Source organism: Tauraco erythrolophus, chromosome 13 (assembly GCF_009769465.1).
Source record: "Tauraco erythrolophus isolate bTauEry1 chromosome 13, bTauEry1.pri, whole genome shotgun sequence".
NCBI lineage: Eukaryota > Metazoa > Chordata > Aves > Musophagiformes > Musophagidae > Tauraco > Tauraco erythrolophus.
This window is the reverse complement of record NC_141477.1, coordinates 2106367-2125675: the sequence shown is the minus strand read 5'-3', so window position 1 is coordinate 2125675 and position 19309 is coordinate 2106367. Positions and strand designations below refer to the sequence as shown.

Sequence of the window (19309 nt, the reverse complement as noted above, 5' to 3'; positions counted from 1 at the left end):
CACACATGGAAGATAAAATATGCCAAGAAAGGCTCTTCTGGCTCCACCAAACTCACTAGACATCTCACTGCTTGAACTTCCATGGTTTCCAAACAAAAAACATGGAGCTCAAATAAACATTGCTCCATAATCTACATAAACCGACCAGCCATCTGGAGCTTGCCCAGCAGCAGTCATCTGAATCGCCTGTGACTTGCAGCTATTCCCATTGCTGGGGAATTGTGTAATGGGTGACATGGGGTTCCACCTCTCAGCTCTTCCGCAGGCTTTTCTACTCGCTGGTTGCTGCCACAGGCAGACTTCCAACTAAGCAAACTTACTTTAAAACTTTTTCTGATACCTCCCAGTAAATACAGCCAGAAAGCTTTCCTAGACAGATGAGACACTGGGACATACTCACGCCACGATCCCAGAAAGGTGAAACATTTCGGCGGTGAGGTAGGAGAGGTAGCTGTACAGGAAGACAAAGAGCGGCTCGATGACACGGATATCCTTGGTGAATCGCGTGGTAAAGGCGGCGGTCATCCCAAAAGTAAGACCTACTAAAACTCCTCCTAGCCCAACCACAAAGAATTTTCCAACTCCAGCAAAAACATCCACAGTTTTGATGGTTGGCATTTCACAGAAAGATCGAAACAGCTTGTAGAGCACCTGGATGAAAAACGAAGGAGGAAAAAACAGCCGTTAGGAAGATATTCCCCAGACATGGCCATACGTAGCACTGACATTAAAATATGCTCTTGGGATTTCTGCCAGTGGAGGGTCAGCATCCTTCTCTGGAGGTCACGCACCCAACATGGGAGTGCTGTGGCACTCATGCATTTCTGTCTCCAGACATATGGTTGAAGAGCCGTTCGCCTGAAAGTTTCCCAGGACCTCAGGCCAGAGAAGAGGACCAGGAGTCCTCTGCCAGAAGAGGCTGTTGATGCCTTTTCCCTCTGCAGCTCTCACATCCCACCTCTCAGCACCAGCCAAGTCTTGCTCTGAACGTTAAACACTCAAAACAAAGGCTAGTCCTTACCACCGTCACCGCGTCGTTCAGGAGCGATTCACCGAAGACCAAAATGTGTAGCTTTTCGTTGACGTGTATCTCTTCAAAGACCGCCAAGACCGCCACGGGGTCCACGGCGGCGATCAGGCTGCCGAACAGGAGGTTGTGGAGCAACGACACGTCCTGCAGATGGAAGGCTTTCACCTGGCAGATCCCGTAGAGGGAAAAGCCGATCCCAAACACGTTCCATATTGTCCCTACGACTGCATAGAGGAGGATAGTGCCGATGTTCTCAAAGAAGGGACGGCTGGGCATGAAGTACCCTGCGTCGAGGACGATGGGTGGCAGCAGGTAGAGGAAAAAGATGTCGCTGTCCATAACGGGCGGTGACCTGTCGTTTAATCCGTAGATGATTCCCCCCATGATGAGTCCCACAAATATCAATAAACAGCTTTCGGGAACAACAGAAGGCAGCTTGTTATATAGATGAAACCCTGGAAGGGGATGAAAAGAAAAAAAATTAGTACTATCTCAGCCCAAACTGGCTGAAGAGCACCAACCAGCTCCTCATTGGGGCGAGCAAGCACCTCGTCCTCCCACCTCCAGCAGGCTACGCTTTGGAGTAGTAGTAATGAATACACACAATTAAGGTCAAGTCACTCAATCAGAAATCAGCTAAAAAAAAAATCTGAGTGTCTGCTGAAAATACCAAACTTTGCAAAATTACTGTTGGTTCAGACTGCAATTTATCATAGCATAAGGTTAAAGATATATTTTTAGGTAATACTCAAATAGAAAAGCTAAATAATCTGCATAAATAGAAAGGTATTTGGAATTATTTATGATGTAATCTACTTAGCATGCCATCTTCAGCACTAATGTAAACAGCAACTGCTGATTTTAAACACAATACAGCTTCCATAAATAAAAAAAAACAACAAAAAGCAGTCTCATTAACTATAATTAGTGCCATTTTTTATATTATTGAATCCTTAACACTTAAAGGCAGCACTGAAAAAGTCCAATCAAGCCAGCCTTGTGCAACAGCCAGCGTTAGAGAGAAACGCTGACAGCCACTGCGAGTACTCGAGGTGAGTTATTAAAAGAAAGTAATTGAAACAAACCAAACTGGAATAGGAATAAGAAATAAATCTGTGATAGTTATTATTTCTTCATGCATGTTAACAGAGTTAAGATCTCATCATATAATATGCAGAACGGTGAAACAAAAAGACTGTTTCCATCTCAAAGAAATTCTGATCCCAAAGAACCTCAGAGACCATTCCCTTTTGAGGAAAAAAGAAAAGAAACAACGCAATGAAGTAACTTTTATAGCAGAAATTTAACAGAAGTGATCACAATTCCTGGAGGGGAAAAAAAAAATAAAATTTCCACTTTCCCATGCCCAGTTTTGCAGAAAAAAACAAACCAAGTGATAGGCACAAGTTACACAAAATATAATTTCTTACGTGTTGTTACCCAGAGAACCTCCTTGATGCAGAGAGATTTTATTTTTGGCTGTACAACACCTTGCACACAAACCAAATTATTCCTTGTGGCTGGCCAGACGCAGCACCCTTTAAGACCAAGGAGTCTTCATTTTAAGATGAAGATGTCAGTGGACAACCTGCAGGTAGTGTAGCTGTTAAGCTAATTGAGATGAACACACACCTCGGTGGGTTCTGCAGTTAAATAAAACTGCTGGAAAACCTGATAGTTTTCCTACTAATAGCAACACCATGCACAGGTGTGAACTTCTAAGACGGAAAACCGTCATTTCCAACCTAAAATGCAACTGCGTTATTTTCCGTGCGTGCAGTATGGCTGGCACACAATATAGAATCATGGAATGGTTTGGGTTGGAAGGGACCTTCAAGATCATCCAGTTCCAACCCCCCTGCCATGGGCAGGGACACCCTCCACTACACCAGGTTGCTCAAAGCCTCATCCAACCTGGCCTTGAACACTTCCAGGGATGGGGCAGCCACAACATCTCTGGACAACCTGTTAATTATAGCAACCAGTTAACTATACGTGCATCTTGAGGACTTTGCAAGTTGCCTCAGGCCCCAGGCTTGGAGAAGAGGTGAAACAAAGGCCACCTCTGCCCACAGCATCCCCACAGAGACGCCCGTCATTCCTTACCCTCTCAAGATGCCTCACCTATTTTGGCCAAGGACGCAAGCATGATCCAGAGCGTGATTTCAAAGGGGACTTGAACATGTTGATAATCCAGAGAGAAAAACGCGTGCTCTGATGATCCGTTGCCCTGGGCTTCCTCGGCAGCCCAGCTGATGTTCTCCGAGATCACGTCCTCCAGCAGCGGCATCGGTGGGGAACCTTGCAGGGCTCTGACCCTGGTGGCCTGGAGGAGAGCAAGAACCCAGCTAGGACAGCGACCACAGCGTTGCTCCCTGGCCTCTGCCCCTGGAAGAGCCGTCTGCCACAGGGATTTCGCCGCCGGCTTCTCCCACTCTCACGGCCAAGTGGTTGGGAGCGCTGCCGGAGACAGCGGAGCACGGCTCGCCCTCGTGGCGTGGGCTGCTGCAAAGAGAGGAGCAACCGCTCCGCCTCACCCTGGCTCTCCTCCCTGGTCCATTAGTTTCCAGCTGAGAGACGCTGCTGGAGATTCGCGCCCTTCGGCACCACGTGCCCAGATAGGCAGAGGATCCTCCTGTAGATGCCTCCTTGAAGCAACGTGTCCTGAACCCTTAGACCAACGGCACATCTACGCGTGCTTGAGAAAGAGGTGAGCTGCATTTTTGTCCTAACTCTTGACATATTTTGGCTTCCAATCTCTCAGAAACCCTTCTTGGAGGAAAGAAAAAAAAAGAAAAAGTCTTCTCTAATGCTAGAGCAGCCAGGCTTTGATGGAACAGGTCCCACCCAAAACAGTCCCATCCAGAAATGGACCCATCTTATCTTTCTCAACTGGATTTCTCATCTGCAGCCCAGTGCCCACAGAGAGAACACACAGCAGTGACGTTATCGATAACCAGTTTCCATCTGGTAAATCAAGCAAAGCACCCAGCTCGAGTATGTGAAACACAGAGCTGCAGCGCTGCGCTGGGTGGGGGTCACCTGTCCTGGGAGAGTAAGTTTCAACAATTGCTTAAAGCTTCTTCCTACAATCAGTGCCAACAGGAGAAGTTACCTTCACCTCTCTTCACCACTCGCAAACGGCACCGAAAACCGGGCAAGCTTGCTTAGAAAAGTTGGACAGACAGAAAAACAAGTTATTTGCAACAGCGTTAGATGTAGGAATAACAGGAAAAAAACCCACATTGCACCGAATTCCTCCCTTGTGGAGTTTTTTTACGGTGATGATGTTTCAACAGGGATGAATTTGGTCCAAACAACACAAGTAATTAAATCGCGGAAGCCCCGGGCTGCGGCTGGACTGATCGATGGCCCGTTTGTTTCCCTTCAGCTGCCTCAATGACCCCAAAATGCAGCTCCCAGTAACAGGCTGGTGACCCACTTTGCAAAGTCAGAACCCAACATCACACAGACGCGGATCCTGGGCTTCCGGGATCCCGTGAGCTCCCTGATTCTGATCTCATTTTCAAAGGAGGATGATAAACTTTGGGAGACAGGAGAGACGCAGTGATACATGCCAGGAGTGACCTCCTTCTCCATCCTTCACCACGGCTAATTGGAATTCACAGTGTGCCTTTACCTCACCTGCTGACTTTAAAGCAAAGCAACGCTCCTGCCATTAGAGCTGTCTTCCAGCAAACTAAGTCTTCCAACTTGGTGCTGCTTCTCCCTTTGTATGTTTAAAAAAGAAAAAAAAAACACAACCAACAAAACTGCAGGGTAGACACGTGGAGGACAGAAATCCCACAAGGTTCTCCTCTGTGCTTCCCATTGTTCACTTCCATAGGGTTTGGGATAGGGAGGAGAGGAAGAGGCCAGGAGACAAGATCCCTTGTGCTCTGAAGGAGGGAGAATACAGTGCTCTTAACAGCAGTTAAGAAGTAATTAAGAAATTACTCAGCCTGAGCTAAGAACAGTGGAAGCAGCTCCGAGCCTGGGCTCGCATGCCAAGCCATCGTATTTCCTTTCTGCTGACATACTCGGTGCTGAATCTGGGAGTTTGAAGGCTTGTTCCATTTGGTGGCACAGGAAAGGAGTTTTGCCAACCTCCCGTTCCCCTCCATCCCAGCGTGATCCCTTTTGATTTTCGCTGTTCTCAGGAAAAAGGCAAGAAAATTAGTATTCGTTTATGTTAAGCCAAAAATGAGAAGTTTGCATCCTGGAGGAAAAAAAGACCTGCAGTGTGGAGCTCACTAGCACCATCTGGAAAACATTTTTGTGTGTAGAACTGTACCTATTTGATAATGGAACTACAAAAAAACAACGCAGTTGGGACAATATCTGAGAGAGGATTGCATTAAAATATGTTTCATTTTTTGAATCAAGTTAACTGGAAAGTCAGCACCTTAAGGACCAAGCAACAGTTAACAGGTGAAGTGAAGAGACACGCATCATCACACTTATTTACCTTAACTGCTCACCAAACCTCTCTGAACAGAGAAAAACACACCATGATTCTTAAGGAAAAGATAATAAAATGTAACCCGAGGGGTAAAGAGCCTGGACCAGTACCCTGGGCAGAGTTTTTAACGAACCTGTTTCACTGGTCTCCTTCTCTGCTGCTTTTTGCAAACGGATGAGTGCAGCCTCTCTGCAACCTGCCTTTCATCCTGCAAAGCTCTCGGCATCTCCTTAAAAGCTCCATTCTCCTCCTCACTCCAATTACCAGCTCGCTGAACCTAGACCTGTGCAAGGATAACAAAAGCCTCTCTGCAAATATTTTGGATATCGTGTTTCATTACAGTGAAAACCTTCCTGTTTACTTTTAGGATTTTGAAACTCCTCATTTTTCTGTTTTGAATTATTTTACTCTAAAGATCTGTAAAAACAAGTTTGCTCTTTCCCTTAAACCCTTACACACACCACTGCTCCTTATATATTAGTTACAAACAAACAAAAAGCCAGAGACAAAACGTGTTTCCAAAGTTCTATGATCACAGAATGCACGTTGTTCCTCCCGTAATGGCTATTGATATTATTGAACCACTTTTTCACACAAGCACCATTTGATCATATGATTATTGACAAGCTTTCATTTTTTTCTGATGTAATGCGCTTTCCTACATTTTTAGATTTCCAGGCTGGATTCTGATCCCATAATCATATTGACCTTGCTCCAGCTGGAATGAAGAGGGCTACGAGAAGAACCAAGTATTGTGTGATATGGTAACAGTGACCAGAATTCAGGCTCCTGCAATGAAACTGTTACAGTAGATTAAGTTAATAGTTTTAGATTAAGTCAGATTAAGTTAATTTAGTTAATAGTTTTAACTATTGCTATTACACTCTGTAATGAAGTGCAACAAATAATCTTTCTTTACTTGGAGAGCGAAAGGAAAGATGGGAAGTCTTTCCTCTTACCTTCCTGATGTGTAATTACTTCTAAGTATGTTCTGACTTAGGTCTCCTCTCTTTTGCTGTGAAGGCATGTATCCCTTCATGAAAAAAAATAAATATTATAAATTAAATCCTAATTTCCATCACCTCCTGGAATTCATATATCCATCAGTGAAATTTATGAAAGACAATTTTGAATAAGCTCATACCTTATACAGGGGGAAAGAAAAAAAATTTGTGGTGCACCTCTTTGCTACAGTACTGCAAAAACTTTCCATAAATCAGGAAACAATTTCAGTATTTAATCAACTATAAGTACCCAAAGTTCCACAGTTTATGGTTAAAAACACATGAAAATCTTATGTCGGATTGGGGCCTCCCAGAAATACCCAGCACAAAGAATCCTGTTGTATAATCCTCCCAAAACATTTGGATTATAAACATGATTTTTCTCACTAACACCAGAACAAATTTCACAAAATGCACGTAAACAAATGGCTGAAGGAGAAAGCCATTCTCCTTTATGAACGTGCAAAATCTCTTTTCCCCCCATCAGAATGGAAACTGCTCATATTTTCCCATATAATCACTTTCTTTTTCAGCTTCCCCTCCTCACTGCCTGCATTTCCCATGACATTTTAACAGGCACAGTGAAGTCTGTGCATAAAACACTGATCATCTTTCTGCAGAAGCCGGGACAGAAAAGTGCATATTTTCATGCAAGCCTGCCAGAAACACAAAAAACACGTAAAGCAGACAGGCAGTTTAGCAAGATGTAATCGGAACTGAAATTAAGACCAAGTCCCTCATCACACTTCCCTTGCTGGGAAGGATCGTGCTCGCAGCCTTTCTGGACAGCAGGCATGGAAAACCCCGTAAAATCCAAAGTCAGAGCATGGTTTGGTTTTTTTTTCCCAGTATAGCAGAGGTCATGAATATATTGAGAAACTTTGTGTTGCAGGGAGCTGGATGAATTGATGTGCTGCTTCACTCCTGTGCACCCCACGGAGCCCAGGCAAGAGCCTATATTTAATTTAACGTCAGGCACTTCATTCAAAAATCGGGTTTTAACGAGAATTTGAAGGAAATTACATGGAGCAAATGCAACGTTAATAAGAAATAAGTAAAGAAGAAGAAATCAGAAGAATAAGACAGTCTCTTTGCCCACACTCTCTGTCATCATCAGGAAGCTGCAGAGGATGTAGACAAGGCTCGATGCAAATTTCGTGATTCATCGCTTAACATTTTGCCAACTTGAAAACCACAGACTGATCACTGATGGTTTTACCTTCCCTAAAGGCAGAGAGTCTGACAAATCGTCCCTCCCATATCAATATTAGGAAGATCCAAAGGATCCATATTCTCCTGGCCTTGCACCTACTCTCTTTCCATATAGTTTCCATACTGCCCTCACTGCGGACACAGCAACCCAGTTACCTCCCCGCCAGCAGCAGCCTCCAAACTGACAGCTTTACATTTAACAACTGCCTAATTACCCTGGTCTTAAAGAATTCCTATAGGGCAATTCCAGGCTGAGCACCACTTTAATCACTTTGGCTCCGATTTCTATTTGGATTCGGCTTTTGTCAACAACAGCTTGAGCACTTTGAGCGATTGCTTAAATAACCTGTAAACAAAATGGCCTTTAATATTTTTCTTCATCATTGAAACTGGAGAAGCCTGTAACTGTTGCCTCAATAAAACAACTAATATTTGTCCTTTTTGGTAATCTGAAAACTATTTTTCTGATTTAAACTCCAAACTTTTAATCATAGAATGGTTTGGGTTGGAAGGGACCTCAAAGATCATCCAGTTCCAACCCCCCTGCCACGGGCAGGGACACCCTCCACTACACCAGGTTGCCCAAAGCCTCATCCAGCCTGACCTTGAACACTTCTAGGGATGGGGCATCCACAACTTCTCCAGGCAACCTGTTCCAGTGCCTCACCACCCTCAGAGTGGTGGTAATACCCTGAGGCACATCCAAAACTCACACAATTGCAAACCAGATTCCTGTTCAAGTGGTGGTATGAGATTTCTTCTATTAAATAATACTTGTAATACTCATTACTTTTTACATGATGAAACTAAAGTCCTTAAATCTGTGCAAAAAATCTCCACATCACGGTGCTGTACAGTGGGTCGGTCTAAGAGACCCAGAGGCTGATTCCAGTCAGAGGAGTCAACCATGACATGGAAGTTGTTTCTCACTAATTAGGAGCCCAAACCAACTGGACTTCCAAGGATCCTTCAAGCCCTTCTCATGAGAGCACAGCTCAAGAGTTTTCCTGCTCTGGCCTTGAGCGTTAGACAGAACAAGAGTGGAAGGTGCAAGGAACCAACTCCTGCAGGAACCTGTCCCAGTAGGATGAGCATGGGTCATGCCCATGGTTCATGTCAACGTTTTTTGCAAAGCTCCATCCTTTCTTCAGCTGTGGTCTGGCTGCTGGGAAGGGTGAGGGATACCAGCTGCTGCCCCTCCATTGCTGCTTTTGGTGCTTCCCCTCATGCTCACACAGCCTCAGCTGCGGAGGAAGATGGAAGAAATTCTTCTTATTCACCATTTTCTGCCAGTTTACTCAACTCTTCCTGTCCCCTGACCAAACTGCTAACCCGCCACTGGAAAAATACACACGCCTGGACAAACCAAACGCTGAATATTACTGTGGTCACAGTGCACAGTCATGATAGTTGTGTAATCCCAAAATAAAGCAAGAGCCAAAGACGAAAACGAACCCTGGCATCAGTGTAATCACAGCAAGCAAACTGCAGTGCCACCTGCATTAAAACTTAGGACTGTAAAGGTTTGTAACAAAGTCACAGGAGATCCAACACACATGAGCGCAATAATTCTCCACCTCAGACAGAGCTGTGAGCATGTCCTGCCTCCTGAAGACTGCATAATTACCAGTGATATCATGGATATTTTAATTCAGGGACTTCAACTCGGTGTGGAGATCAGTCCACGTTTATTGGCTTGCTGAGCACCACGCGCCGGTCCCATGCACTGCAGCGTACCCAAGGGTGGGCTGGAGATGCACTCCTAGGAGACCACTGCTTTCTCCAAGTCCTTATCTGCTGAATCCAGCCTTTGGTTTCTTTTTGTGGAATAAACATAAGCGGTGGCTACTTCCCAGGTTTTATTTGTTATATAAAAATATTCAATAAATCTGACCAAAAGCCATTTTAATGCAATGGCATTGCCTGTGACCAGTGACCTGTACTTTGTGTTTAATAGCTGGGCTTGAGAGGGGGATGGTTAGCAGAGGGAAATGGAGTTGTGCCGGTTTCCTTTCCGAGCATTCAAACCCCACCAGTTCAAATACCCAGGCATTCCGTTTTACAGTCTAACTTGCATGGTTTTTGCATATGGAACATTAAAGTTTTCATCTTCTGTTCCAGGAAAGGTTTTCTGTAATTCAACTGACAGGAAAGAGGAATAAGAATGAACAGAATCTGTTAATTTAAACCCTCAAGCCAAGATTTTTTGGAAATTAGTTTGCAGCTATGTTCCCTGTTCCATTAAGTTCACAAATGTTATTCGTTTGAAACAAAGCCACAAAACAGTTTATGTAGACACAAAGACAGAGCAGGCGTGAGTCTGGGTTTTCTCTCACTCTTCCTTGTGAACTTTTGTTACATCTCAGAGCAGTAATTAATTAATTATCGAAACACCAGCTTTATATGTTGAGCACAGGACAGAGCAAGTAAATAAATGGCCAGTGTATCCTACAAACCTGGCACTGGAAAGCAGAAGCGTGTAGTCACTACAGATGGGGAACGAGAACAAAAGTAGCAGCACAGCAATTCTATTATTGCACAAACCCAGAAATTTTTGGAGGAGCATCACAGACCCAAAACAGCAAGTCAGGGCTTGCAGTTCGCAACATTCTGCGGGTGCAGCTCTATCAGAGGGAACTCCAAGCACGTGCTGTGCCTTGGAACTCACCAAACCCACACGGGGCTTCCTCAGCTGGGTATGTATGGCAGGACCTGGGAGTTGGCAGAAAAAACCTAATAGTAAAGTGTGAGAAGCGAACCAGAGCCGTACTGCGTGTCACTGCAGCTTCGATAAAAATCCACCCTCAAAGCCAGTGTTTCCAGTTCCATGAAAACAGCCAGCAGCCCTCTTTGGGGTTAATTCAGCTGCAGCGACACTGCCAAGATAAACACGTAAGCCAGCCTCGGACAGAGCAAACAGAGCTTCAGGGAGGTCAGAGCCACATATTTCAATTTCACATAACTGGAGCTATATTTAGGAAAAATGCTGTTTCCACTTACCCTCAAGGAGAAGCAGTGTTAAGGAGACACGGAAAACCCCTGCGAGTCTTCGTGCTTCTTCTGCGGCTGGTTTTAACGACACAGCTCTTCTGGTCCCCTGCTGGTACCATCACCAGGTGAAGCTCCTCGGCCCCTTGCTCACCTTTCAGCACTCAAACAAACAGCAGTAAAGAAAGCCCCAGGAAAAGCACCAAGGTGCCAGACTGTTTCCAAGAAACAGCAATTTAACAAAACTGTAACAGCAGGGCCTTATTCTTCTTCCCTGAGAGCCCCAAACAAGCACCCCAAGCAACACAAAAGTCCTGATGGATGAAGCACACAAAGAAGCCCCAGCACATTTTGTGCAAATTTCGGTACTTCAGCCCTCCTGCTGCCTGATGCACAAATCCCCCTCCCCACCTTGCTCCACCACATCCGATATTCCTCCAGGCTTTTTGCCCAGAGCACCGCCCCCAGGTGAAGGAGGAATTTCTGCAATCCCTACATGGGACAGGATGGAAGAAGAAGGAAGATCTTTGGCCTTTTGAGATTCATAAGTCACACTTTTACACACTTTTATTCCCACTGAGAAGCCCACAGGCAGCCAGGACACAGTCTGTGGTACTGGCAGAGTTTGTTGGCAGCTGGGCATCCTTTTACCCAGTGGCTGCTGAACCACACAGCTGATTTGTATTCCCAATAGATTGATGGAGTTGTCACAGATAAATTAACTCAAAGGAGATGCAGGCAGGAACTAAGTGGTGAGGTTCTTCTGGTAAAGAAAAACAAGGATTAGGTTAATTAAAATCAAACAGCTAACTTTTGGAAGCCTATTTGTAAAACAGGAGCAAAACAAAACGAAAATCAGAATTGCAATTTCATGTATAAACTAGTGGAGACAAAGCTCCATTACCATCTTTCTAGATTTTCACCTGCAGAACGTACGAAGGTCAATTGATGGAAGCTGTTATTCTGCACACCTGGGCATCCTTTTTGCAAGAAACGATCCTCCCTCCAAAGAGAGGTGGACTTTGAGATTTATTTGCAAAATGGTTGTAAACCTCTGGAAATCCTGAATTAAAAGGTACTAAAAGGAAAGCACCACTAGGTATCATCATTTGACAAATCCCAGAAAAATTAATCACCTTCCATAGGGGCTTTTTTCCCACCACTGACAACAGAGAGCAGGTTGGGGAACGACATCCCAAATCCAGGTCTCGGTTAATTGGGTAGATTTAACAAAAAAGCCCAGCTTATTCCAGCATCCAGGTCCCAGTACCTGATAAGCGTTTCTTTTTAGGAACATGGAATGAGAACTGGATAGGAAAGCGAAAATTCCCTGCCAGAATTCTCCTTCAATTTCAGATTTTCTGGCACGTGGATAAACTTAACTGCCAGCCAGAATCTGGCCTGACTCGTATGACCTATAAAACACGGCACTGCTTTCATTTGTAATAAAATACATCTGCTGCCCTTCAGCAGCCTGGAAAAGCACACCTTTTTAGTGATTTTCCCTGTGTAATTTGAGTTCACTGAGCCATTTTTCCTGCTAGTGAAAACGGGCTCAGCTCCAGTGCAGCTGATGGAGTTGTGCTGAAATTCAGAATGGGACTCAGTATCTTTCAAACATAAATAAATCCGTAGCATGTCATGGATTAAAACATGTCAATTAAAACAAAACTGAACCAAAAATAGTATCTAGGTGAATAATCAAATTATCTGCCTCATCTTTCCAGAAATTACCAGATTTTGCTCCTAAATTCTGCAGCAACACCGCAGATGTATTTGTTCTTACAAAGAGAATTTTGAGAAGTTATGTAAATTTTGGATTGAAGCAGAGTAATAAATACAAAGGTGGAAAAAGTACACAGACAATACATTACCATTGGCAAAACCGTGTAGCATAAGTAACAAAATACAGTCTGTGGTGCTTTGTGTTAACAACGAGCACCTATCTACACCCTCACTCTTACTGCTAAAACACACCTTATTTTGCTAAGTAGCTGCACAAATTAGCTGAAAACTCATTTTCCCTTTCCCTCCTCCAAACTGCACGTTTATTTAAATTCTAAAAACGAAGTCATCTTACGTTTTTCTATTAGAAAAGCAAGCCCCAAAAGCACGCCTGCAATGAAGTCATGTGTTATCCCTAGAGGTGCTAGACATCTCCTTGCTCCGTGTGCATCCGTAACGCGGCTGGGCTCAGCAGAGCTGCTGTAACGCACCGTGTACCACGCTCCTCCTCTCCATCAGGCTGTAATACGGGCTGTAATTATAATAAAGGCTACAGAGATGCTTTTCTCATGACACTGCTTGGTGTGTTGTGTTTTCTTTTTATTCCAGCTGAAATCGTCCATGTATTTGGTAAAACTAACTCAAAAATGGGCTCTGAAACCAGTCCTGAAAAGGCACGGAGCAGACACAGCTTCACAGTAACCTCAGCTGCTGCTAAATACAGAAAATTCATTTCCACATGCTCTTCTGCAATTCTTTAACAGCAATGGGAGAAGAAAATCCATCAGGTTTCTCCCACTGCAGCACTGGACATTGCTCAGCAGCTTCTGCTGCTTCTGTCAACACCAGTGTTGAAGCCACAGTTGGCTTTAATACGCTGGGCTGGGGTTCTGGGGTCAGCAGGAGAGACCACCAGGCCTCCTCTAACACATTTCTCAGGGCTGGGAAGGACAGAAGAATGCCCAGAGCCTGGACCTCAGCTTTAAACTCTGACTTCCACGTTTTCTGAGGAAGAACCTCATGCAATTAACTTATTTCAACTTGGGTTTGAACTATAAATACATCCCAGGGGAAATGAAAGGCCAGGGCAAGGCAGCAGAAATGCCACAGAACACTCTTTTCTACAGGAATTCTGATGGGAATTTTGGATCAGGCAAGGATGTTCACTTAGGTCTTGGAGTCTAATTTAATTATTTATTACGTACTCAGCAGGAATGGTCTTTGCCTGTCATTTTAATGGGGAGGGAGAGGATCTTACTTTGGCCACCCAAATCACTTTTCCCACAGGAACAGATTCTTCTCAGTCCTGCCAGTCACCAAACTACAGCAATTTCTCTTTTCTTTCATCCGTGTGAAAATACCCATCCTCTCACAATGCCATCACGGAATAGTCTGAAGAGGCTGCCTGCAAAAATAACATAAAAGATTGAAAGTTGGGCATTCAAGATGAAAAATAAAGAGCAGGAATAGAATTTTCAAAGGCAGCTGAGGGAAATGACTGTCCAGCTTTCAAGGCAATTCCAGAGAAGCAGAGTGCCCATCTTCCTATGGCTCCAAGATCAAAGTGTAAGAAAAGCTGGGAAACACCTCGAACCCAGAGGGATTGGCTCAGTGCTCAGATGGGCTCATTCCATCCACTGGACTGAGCAGCCTTGTTGGCCAACTATTTGTTTTGTGTTTTGCTTTGGAGCTTTGAGGTTTGGTCTCAAGTTTGAATCTTCACACTGTATTAAACCCACGTGGTTGCACCTGAATGTGTGTCAGACGTTATGTACATGACTAAAGTGCATGGCTCAAAGAATTTAAGTTCCACCAATCCTAAAAGCCATTGCAAGGCACCCGAAAAGGTTAAAAACCTCAAGATTCATGGTTTTTAGTTCCCTTTCCATTACACACGCTGATATATTTAGCAGACTGTTTGACATCACACACAGTGATACGCACAGAGGCAGTTGCATCCTCCTCCTCCTACAAAAAAAAAAAGCCCCATGCCATGAAGGTGCAGTCTTTACATAGGTACAGCTTATTAAGGGTCCAGTACACCTTTTTTCCTGCAAATTTCTTTCTCTCTATAGGCCAACACAGGTACAATTTTAACTCTAAGCCCTATCACACAATTTCTATTACAGTAAATAAAACTAATTAATAAGTTAAATTACTTGAATGAGAGCTCCAAGGTGAATCCCTTATGAATTCAGATCTTCTCAACATTCTGAGACATTCTTTCAAGCCTACTGCTATTTTCATTATAAATGCCAGCTCAGAGATGATTTTTCAAAAAGCCCAAGAACTAAAGATGCTGAATTTAAAAAAAAAAAACCAACAAAAAAAAAAACACACAACAAAATAGCAAGCAAAAAACCCCAATAAAACCCAACAAACAACTTTGATATCTTCAAAGGACTGATCAGATGTCAAGGGCCTTGATTTATAAACACAAATACGTTTGCATTTGATGTATTATTTCCTACAGATCACAAGATCCTTCAAATTCTCTTAGAGGGTTGACAAAGATTTAAAAAAATGCATATTATGCATCAGGGTTTGAGAGCTGTGTCCCAAAGACAAAGGGTTTGGGTTACGTTAGATGTTTCATAGCAAGTTTCACTGAGCAGCTCTGCTTCATAACTCATCCCATCCCGATGCATCGAGTGGCATCAGACACTGGACAAAATGGTTTAACTGGCGTGCATTTTGGAAGCTTACAGTCGGATAAATACAGATTGTTGCTAGATAGCTGGATTTTGTGACCGCACACTCAGCACTGCAGGGCTAGGAATTTGGACGTGTCAAACCACACTGCCATCGTGCAAGTAAAGAGGTTTCCTTGCCAGAAGGAAACTCCTGCAGAGCAGGTAACAGCCCAATTCATTTATCATTGTACAATGGTGACACAGTGGTTAATTCCCAGTTGAAATACTTACTGAGAAGAAGTAAGAGAAAAGGAAGAAAATGGGTTTGAAAGTGAAGTAACATTTCCGTATCAAAGTCTGCATTTACATTTCCAAACGACGATGAAGCAAACGTTGCAGTCATCTTCGCTTGCCAAGGTCGCCCGTGCTTCACTTCCAAGGAAATAAAGGCAGAGTCCACTTACTAAAAACGTAAATGGAACATAAAACAACACACTGACAGAAAGCTGTGCAGATTTCATCGAAGAGCTAAGGATTTATTTAAAAGAAAAACATTTTTTACAGAAAATGAAATACTTCTCCAATCTTGATCAACTATTTCACCTAGATTGTCATTGTAACATACTCCACCTATGCAGCACAAACATACATATGCAAAAACATTGGCATCTTCATCCATGTACCATCTGGATATATTTGCTATGTATTATGCTATATACAAAATAATCCAGAGCCCTAAACACCTCCATCTGCTGACAAGATTTTCAAACCAAAGAAATATTTTCTCCGCCACTGTGATCGATGTTTGCAGGAGCGAAATTTCAAGCTGAATGTCCCAAACTTGGGCTTCAACTATATGGCCCAATCCAAAGCCCAGCAAGGACAATTTGACTCTTACTTACTGGCTGGATCAGTCTCTTAGAGCAAAGTTTTACCAGCACACATCTTGACTGATTTTTCTTGCAGGAGTAAATCTGATGGTACGTGAGTACAACTACTCATACAGCCAGAGGCTTAGCAGGAGGACATATGTATTATTAAAATGCTAGTCAATCATATTTTTGGGAGAAATAAATTTCAAGTTCTATATTAGAAAAAAAGAAAACCGTGACCTTTACTTCCTCTGCTAACAAAGCATGGTTTAAGCATTAAAATATTTATTTGAAAAAGTCTGTAGTGTGTAAACGTTTTCATTTCCCAACCCAGTCCTTAGAGTGAAATAATTAATATCCAAATCGTACTCATGGCTTCGGCTACATCCATCAGTCACGATGCAAACTGCATCCTGCAGCTCTTTTTCACGCGTGCCGGGTTGGAGATTTGTAAGTCTGGAGTACTGAACTCAGAGCTACTCCTGTTGGTAGCGTTGCGCAAACTAAACAAAGCTAAAGAGTGCAGAAGCACTTCTCTGGCTTTTGATGTTTCTATATTCTGCTCCTGGGATATCTGAAGGCTTATCTGATTCAGGTTATTCCTTATCAAGCTGCAGGTGAGGAGGTTGGTTACAGAACCACATCTCATCAAGTTTTCTTCAAAAAACTGCTTATAGAGCTCTGCCACTTTCGTTTCCATGTACTTGTTGAGCACAGAGTTTGAAAGAGGCTCCTCGCAGAGCACGATACTCGTTTCTTCAGCTTCATTTCCAGACAGGGACGTTATACTTGGCTTTTCAGGATGCTCACATGGAGGGGACTGACCCGGAGGAATATCTGCGGACAGCAACACAGGGCCATCGGGAAGGTCATCACACACATGGTCCAAAACACAACCTGAATCACACAGATGGTCCCCCACACGGTCTCCCCCGATATGCAGGTCAGGATAGATTTGATAAATGCTGTTGCACGACCAGGATCTGTACAAATCCATCTGCTCCACGTTTTGTTCTCTCTTGGGGATATGCAAAGCTGGTGACACGGTTCCTTTAACAAGAGTGTTCTGATCTTGTGCAGGTATCTCGTTTACGGATCTCCGCTGAGGACCACTCCTGTGTTGCACTTGGCTGCTATCAGCAGAGATCTCACCCTGCTTCTCAAGTCCATCAGAAAAGCCTTTAATTTTTGGGTTGTCTACAAGTTTCTGTCTCCAGATTCCCTCTTTATCCTTTTTGGATGCATGAGACTTGTGACACCCATCTTGACGACAGCTTTCCTTATACATGAGTCTGGTTAAGATGCCTTCTGCCAACATGACGACGAGCGTAACAGTCTAATCATCAGAGCTCCATGCAGTCCTGTGAAGGAAAGAAATTCAGACAGACTACCTCAAACTTATTTGGAAAAGGAGGAATAATAATAATAAAGAGCAAATCCAGCACTTTTCATAAAGACTGTGATTTTTCTCTTTCTCTAGAATTTTTATTTTTAGTAAACTGCTTGCTTTTCTACGATATTAACCTCTACACCATGCCAACAAAAATCATTCTGAAGATATAGGAAGGGCATTAACTGGGTTCTTCATCTGTAATATCACTTCTGTTCCTGGGTATCTCTTCAGTGTCGTGGCTACTTGAGATAGATCACTTACGAGCTGCAAAAGTCAGCAAAACTATTTTACAGGTCTATATCATCACCACCAGTTACAAATCAACTTTTTCCATTGAAAGGCAACCATTTCTAAGAGCTGAAGAGGTGACATAAGAAGGAAATCAAGATCCAATTCAGCCTTAGAGGTTGATTCCGAATTGGCCAGGGCTCTCCAGTGAGGCACCAAGGAGTTCCACTCCACTGTGCTTCAAATGTCTTTTTAATTTCTGCATATTTCAAGTACCTTCACACACCTCTGGTGTGCTCATGGTTTGAAACAGCAGGGAGAGGCGAGGGATGAGGCAGTTTTACTGAAGAGTACACAGTAAATCTCCCAAAGAATGCGACATGCTGGCATTACTGCTTGAAATACACCAGACTCTGCTTATATCATGGACAATTAAGGCTCAATACTTTCCACAGTGCTGCCAGTTTACACCAGTAGTAACGCCATGCAAGTCACTAGATAGTTTTTCACACAAACGAAACAGTTTCTCACACAAACGAAACCTCTGCAAATTTAATATGATATTTGATATATAACAGGAAAAACCCTCCTCACTCTGCTCCTTTGCTTCTATCAGCAACCAAACCATACACTCTGGCTTAATTGTTCTGCAATTAAACTTGATACACTGGGTCGCTTTTTTTTAATCCCAGTACTCCTTCCAGAAAGCTATTCTAAAACTCCAGTTACTTGAGAGATGGGAATTTTTGACTTCCCCCCTAAATTTACACATTGCCATGCTACAACTCTTTGCTTTTTTTCTTTTTTTCGAGGTTCTTTCTGAGCTTAAATTGCACAGTTCCCTCTCTGAAGGTGAGGGTAACATTAGAATTGCCTGCAAGTGGGACCAAAGCAGACAGCAGGCAGTACACCAGGCTTTCTCCAGGTTACACTGGCAAAACCGTTTACCTACTGGCTCATTTACATATGCAAAAAGCAGGACAACGTTTTCTTAAGCACTTAGGGACTTAGGAATGCAGGTGCCACTCTTGAAAGAGACAAACAAACAGTCAATGGCATCTGGAATGCTGCATTTGCTTCTGACAAACAGGATGCAGTCCCCACGTGTTAAAGATGTTGCTGTATTGCTTTAAAAGCATCTGCAGGGCTAATGTAGAACTAAAATATGGAAATTTGAGCAAAATTGCTCTCTTCCAAGTAAAGTAAGTGGTGCCTGCATTCTAGAACAAAGCATAACCAAAAAAAAAGCACAAAAAGCCCAGACTTACCAATCCTAGTTGGGTAAGGGAGGTGGATAATCACACAGCCCAGAGCTCTCCTGCTACAGCTGCTGGAAGAGGCCAGATTCTTACATACTCTTTCTTAACTGCTCTCTGCGTGGAAAAAATCCCTGATGTACACATGATTTGGTTCCTCATTTTTTTTCATTTTAAAACAGAAGTGAGCCTACTGGAAAAGGGCACGGTTTTTGAATACAAAGTGACAGCAACTCTAAAAGAGGATGTTAAAAAAAATGAATTGAGATGTTTCTGGCTGCTGTGCAACACTGATGAGCTGCAAACTGCCACAATACATCATTTAAAACCAAAGCCCACTGAAGGATCAGGGTGCCTGTACTTCACCAGGCTGTTCAAAACTGAAACTGAATTCCACCAAACGCTTCCACCTACAGAAGTTCTGGTTTGTACTGTCACCCACCTGACTTACAGAGGCGATGTTATTTACACCATTTCCCTTTTTGAAACAAAGAGTAGTCTTGTGA

General features: G+C 43.4%; 2 protein-coding genes across 2 annotated transcripts in view; both read right to left on the bottom strand.

The window, feature by feature from the left end:
- The window catches only part of LOC104382037 (sodium/hydrogen exchanger 2), a 29388-nt gene extending 26068 nt beyond the window's left edge, over nt 1-3320 (bottom strand). Inside the window, exons 1-3 of the mRNA XM_086619691.1 lie at nt 3155-3320; nt 1022-1485; nt 401-651 (exon numbers count right to left, since the gene is read on the bottom strand). Of these exons, the coding sequence (XP_086475817.1) occupies nt 401-651; nt 1022-1485; nt 3155-3320 (881 nt within the window). The remainder of the gene's footprint in view (nt 1-400; nt 652-1021; nt 1486-3154) is intronic.
- Nucleotides 3321-16320: 13000 nt separating this feature from the next.
- On the bottom strand, nt 16321-17244 carry LOC104382036 (TLR adapter interacting with SLC15A4 on the lysosome). Its single transcript, XM_009989895.1, has one exon. The coding sequence runs from the start codon at nt 17242-17244 to the stop codon at nt 16321-16323; it is 924 nt and encodes a 307-aa protein (XP_009988197.1).
- Between the last annotated feature and the right edge of the window lie 2065 nt (nt 17245-19309).

What these genes read in the sequence shown, in the direction of transcription:
- LOC104382036 (XM_009989895.1), bottom strand. Translation starts at nt 17,244, where the DNA reads ATGTTGGCAGAAGGCATCTTAACCAGACTCATGTATAAGGAAAGCTGT.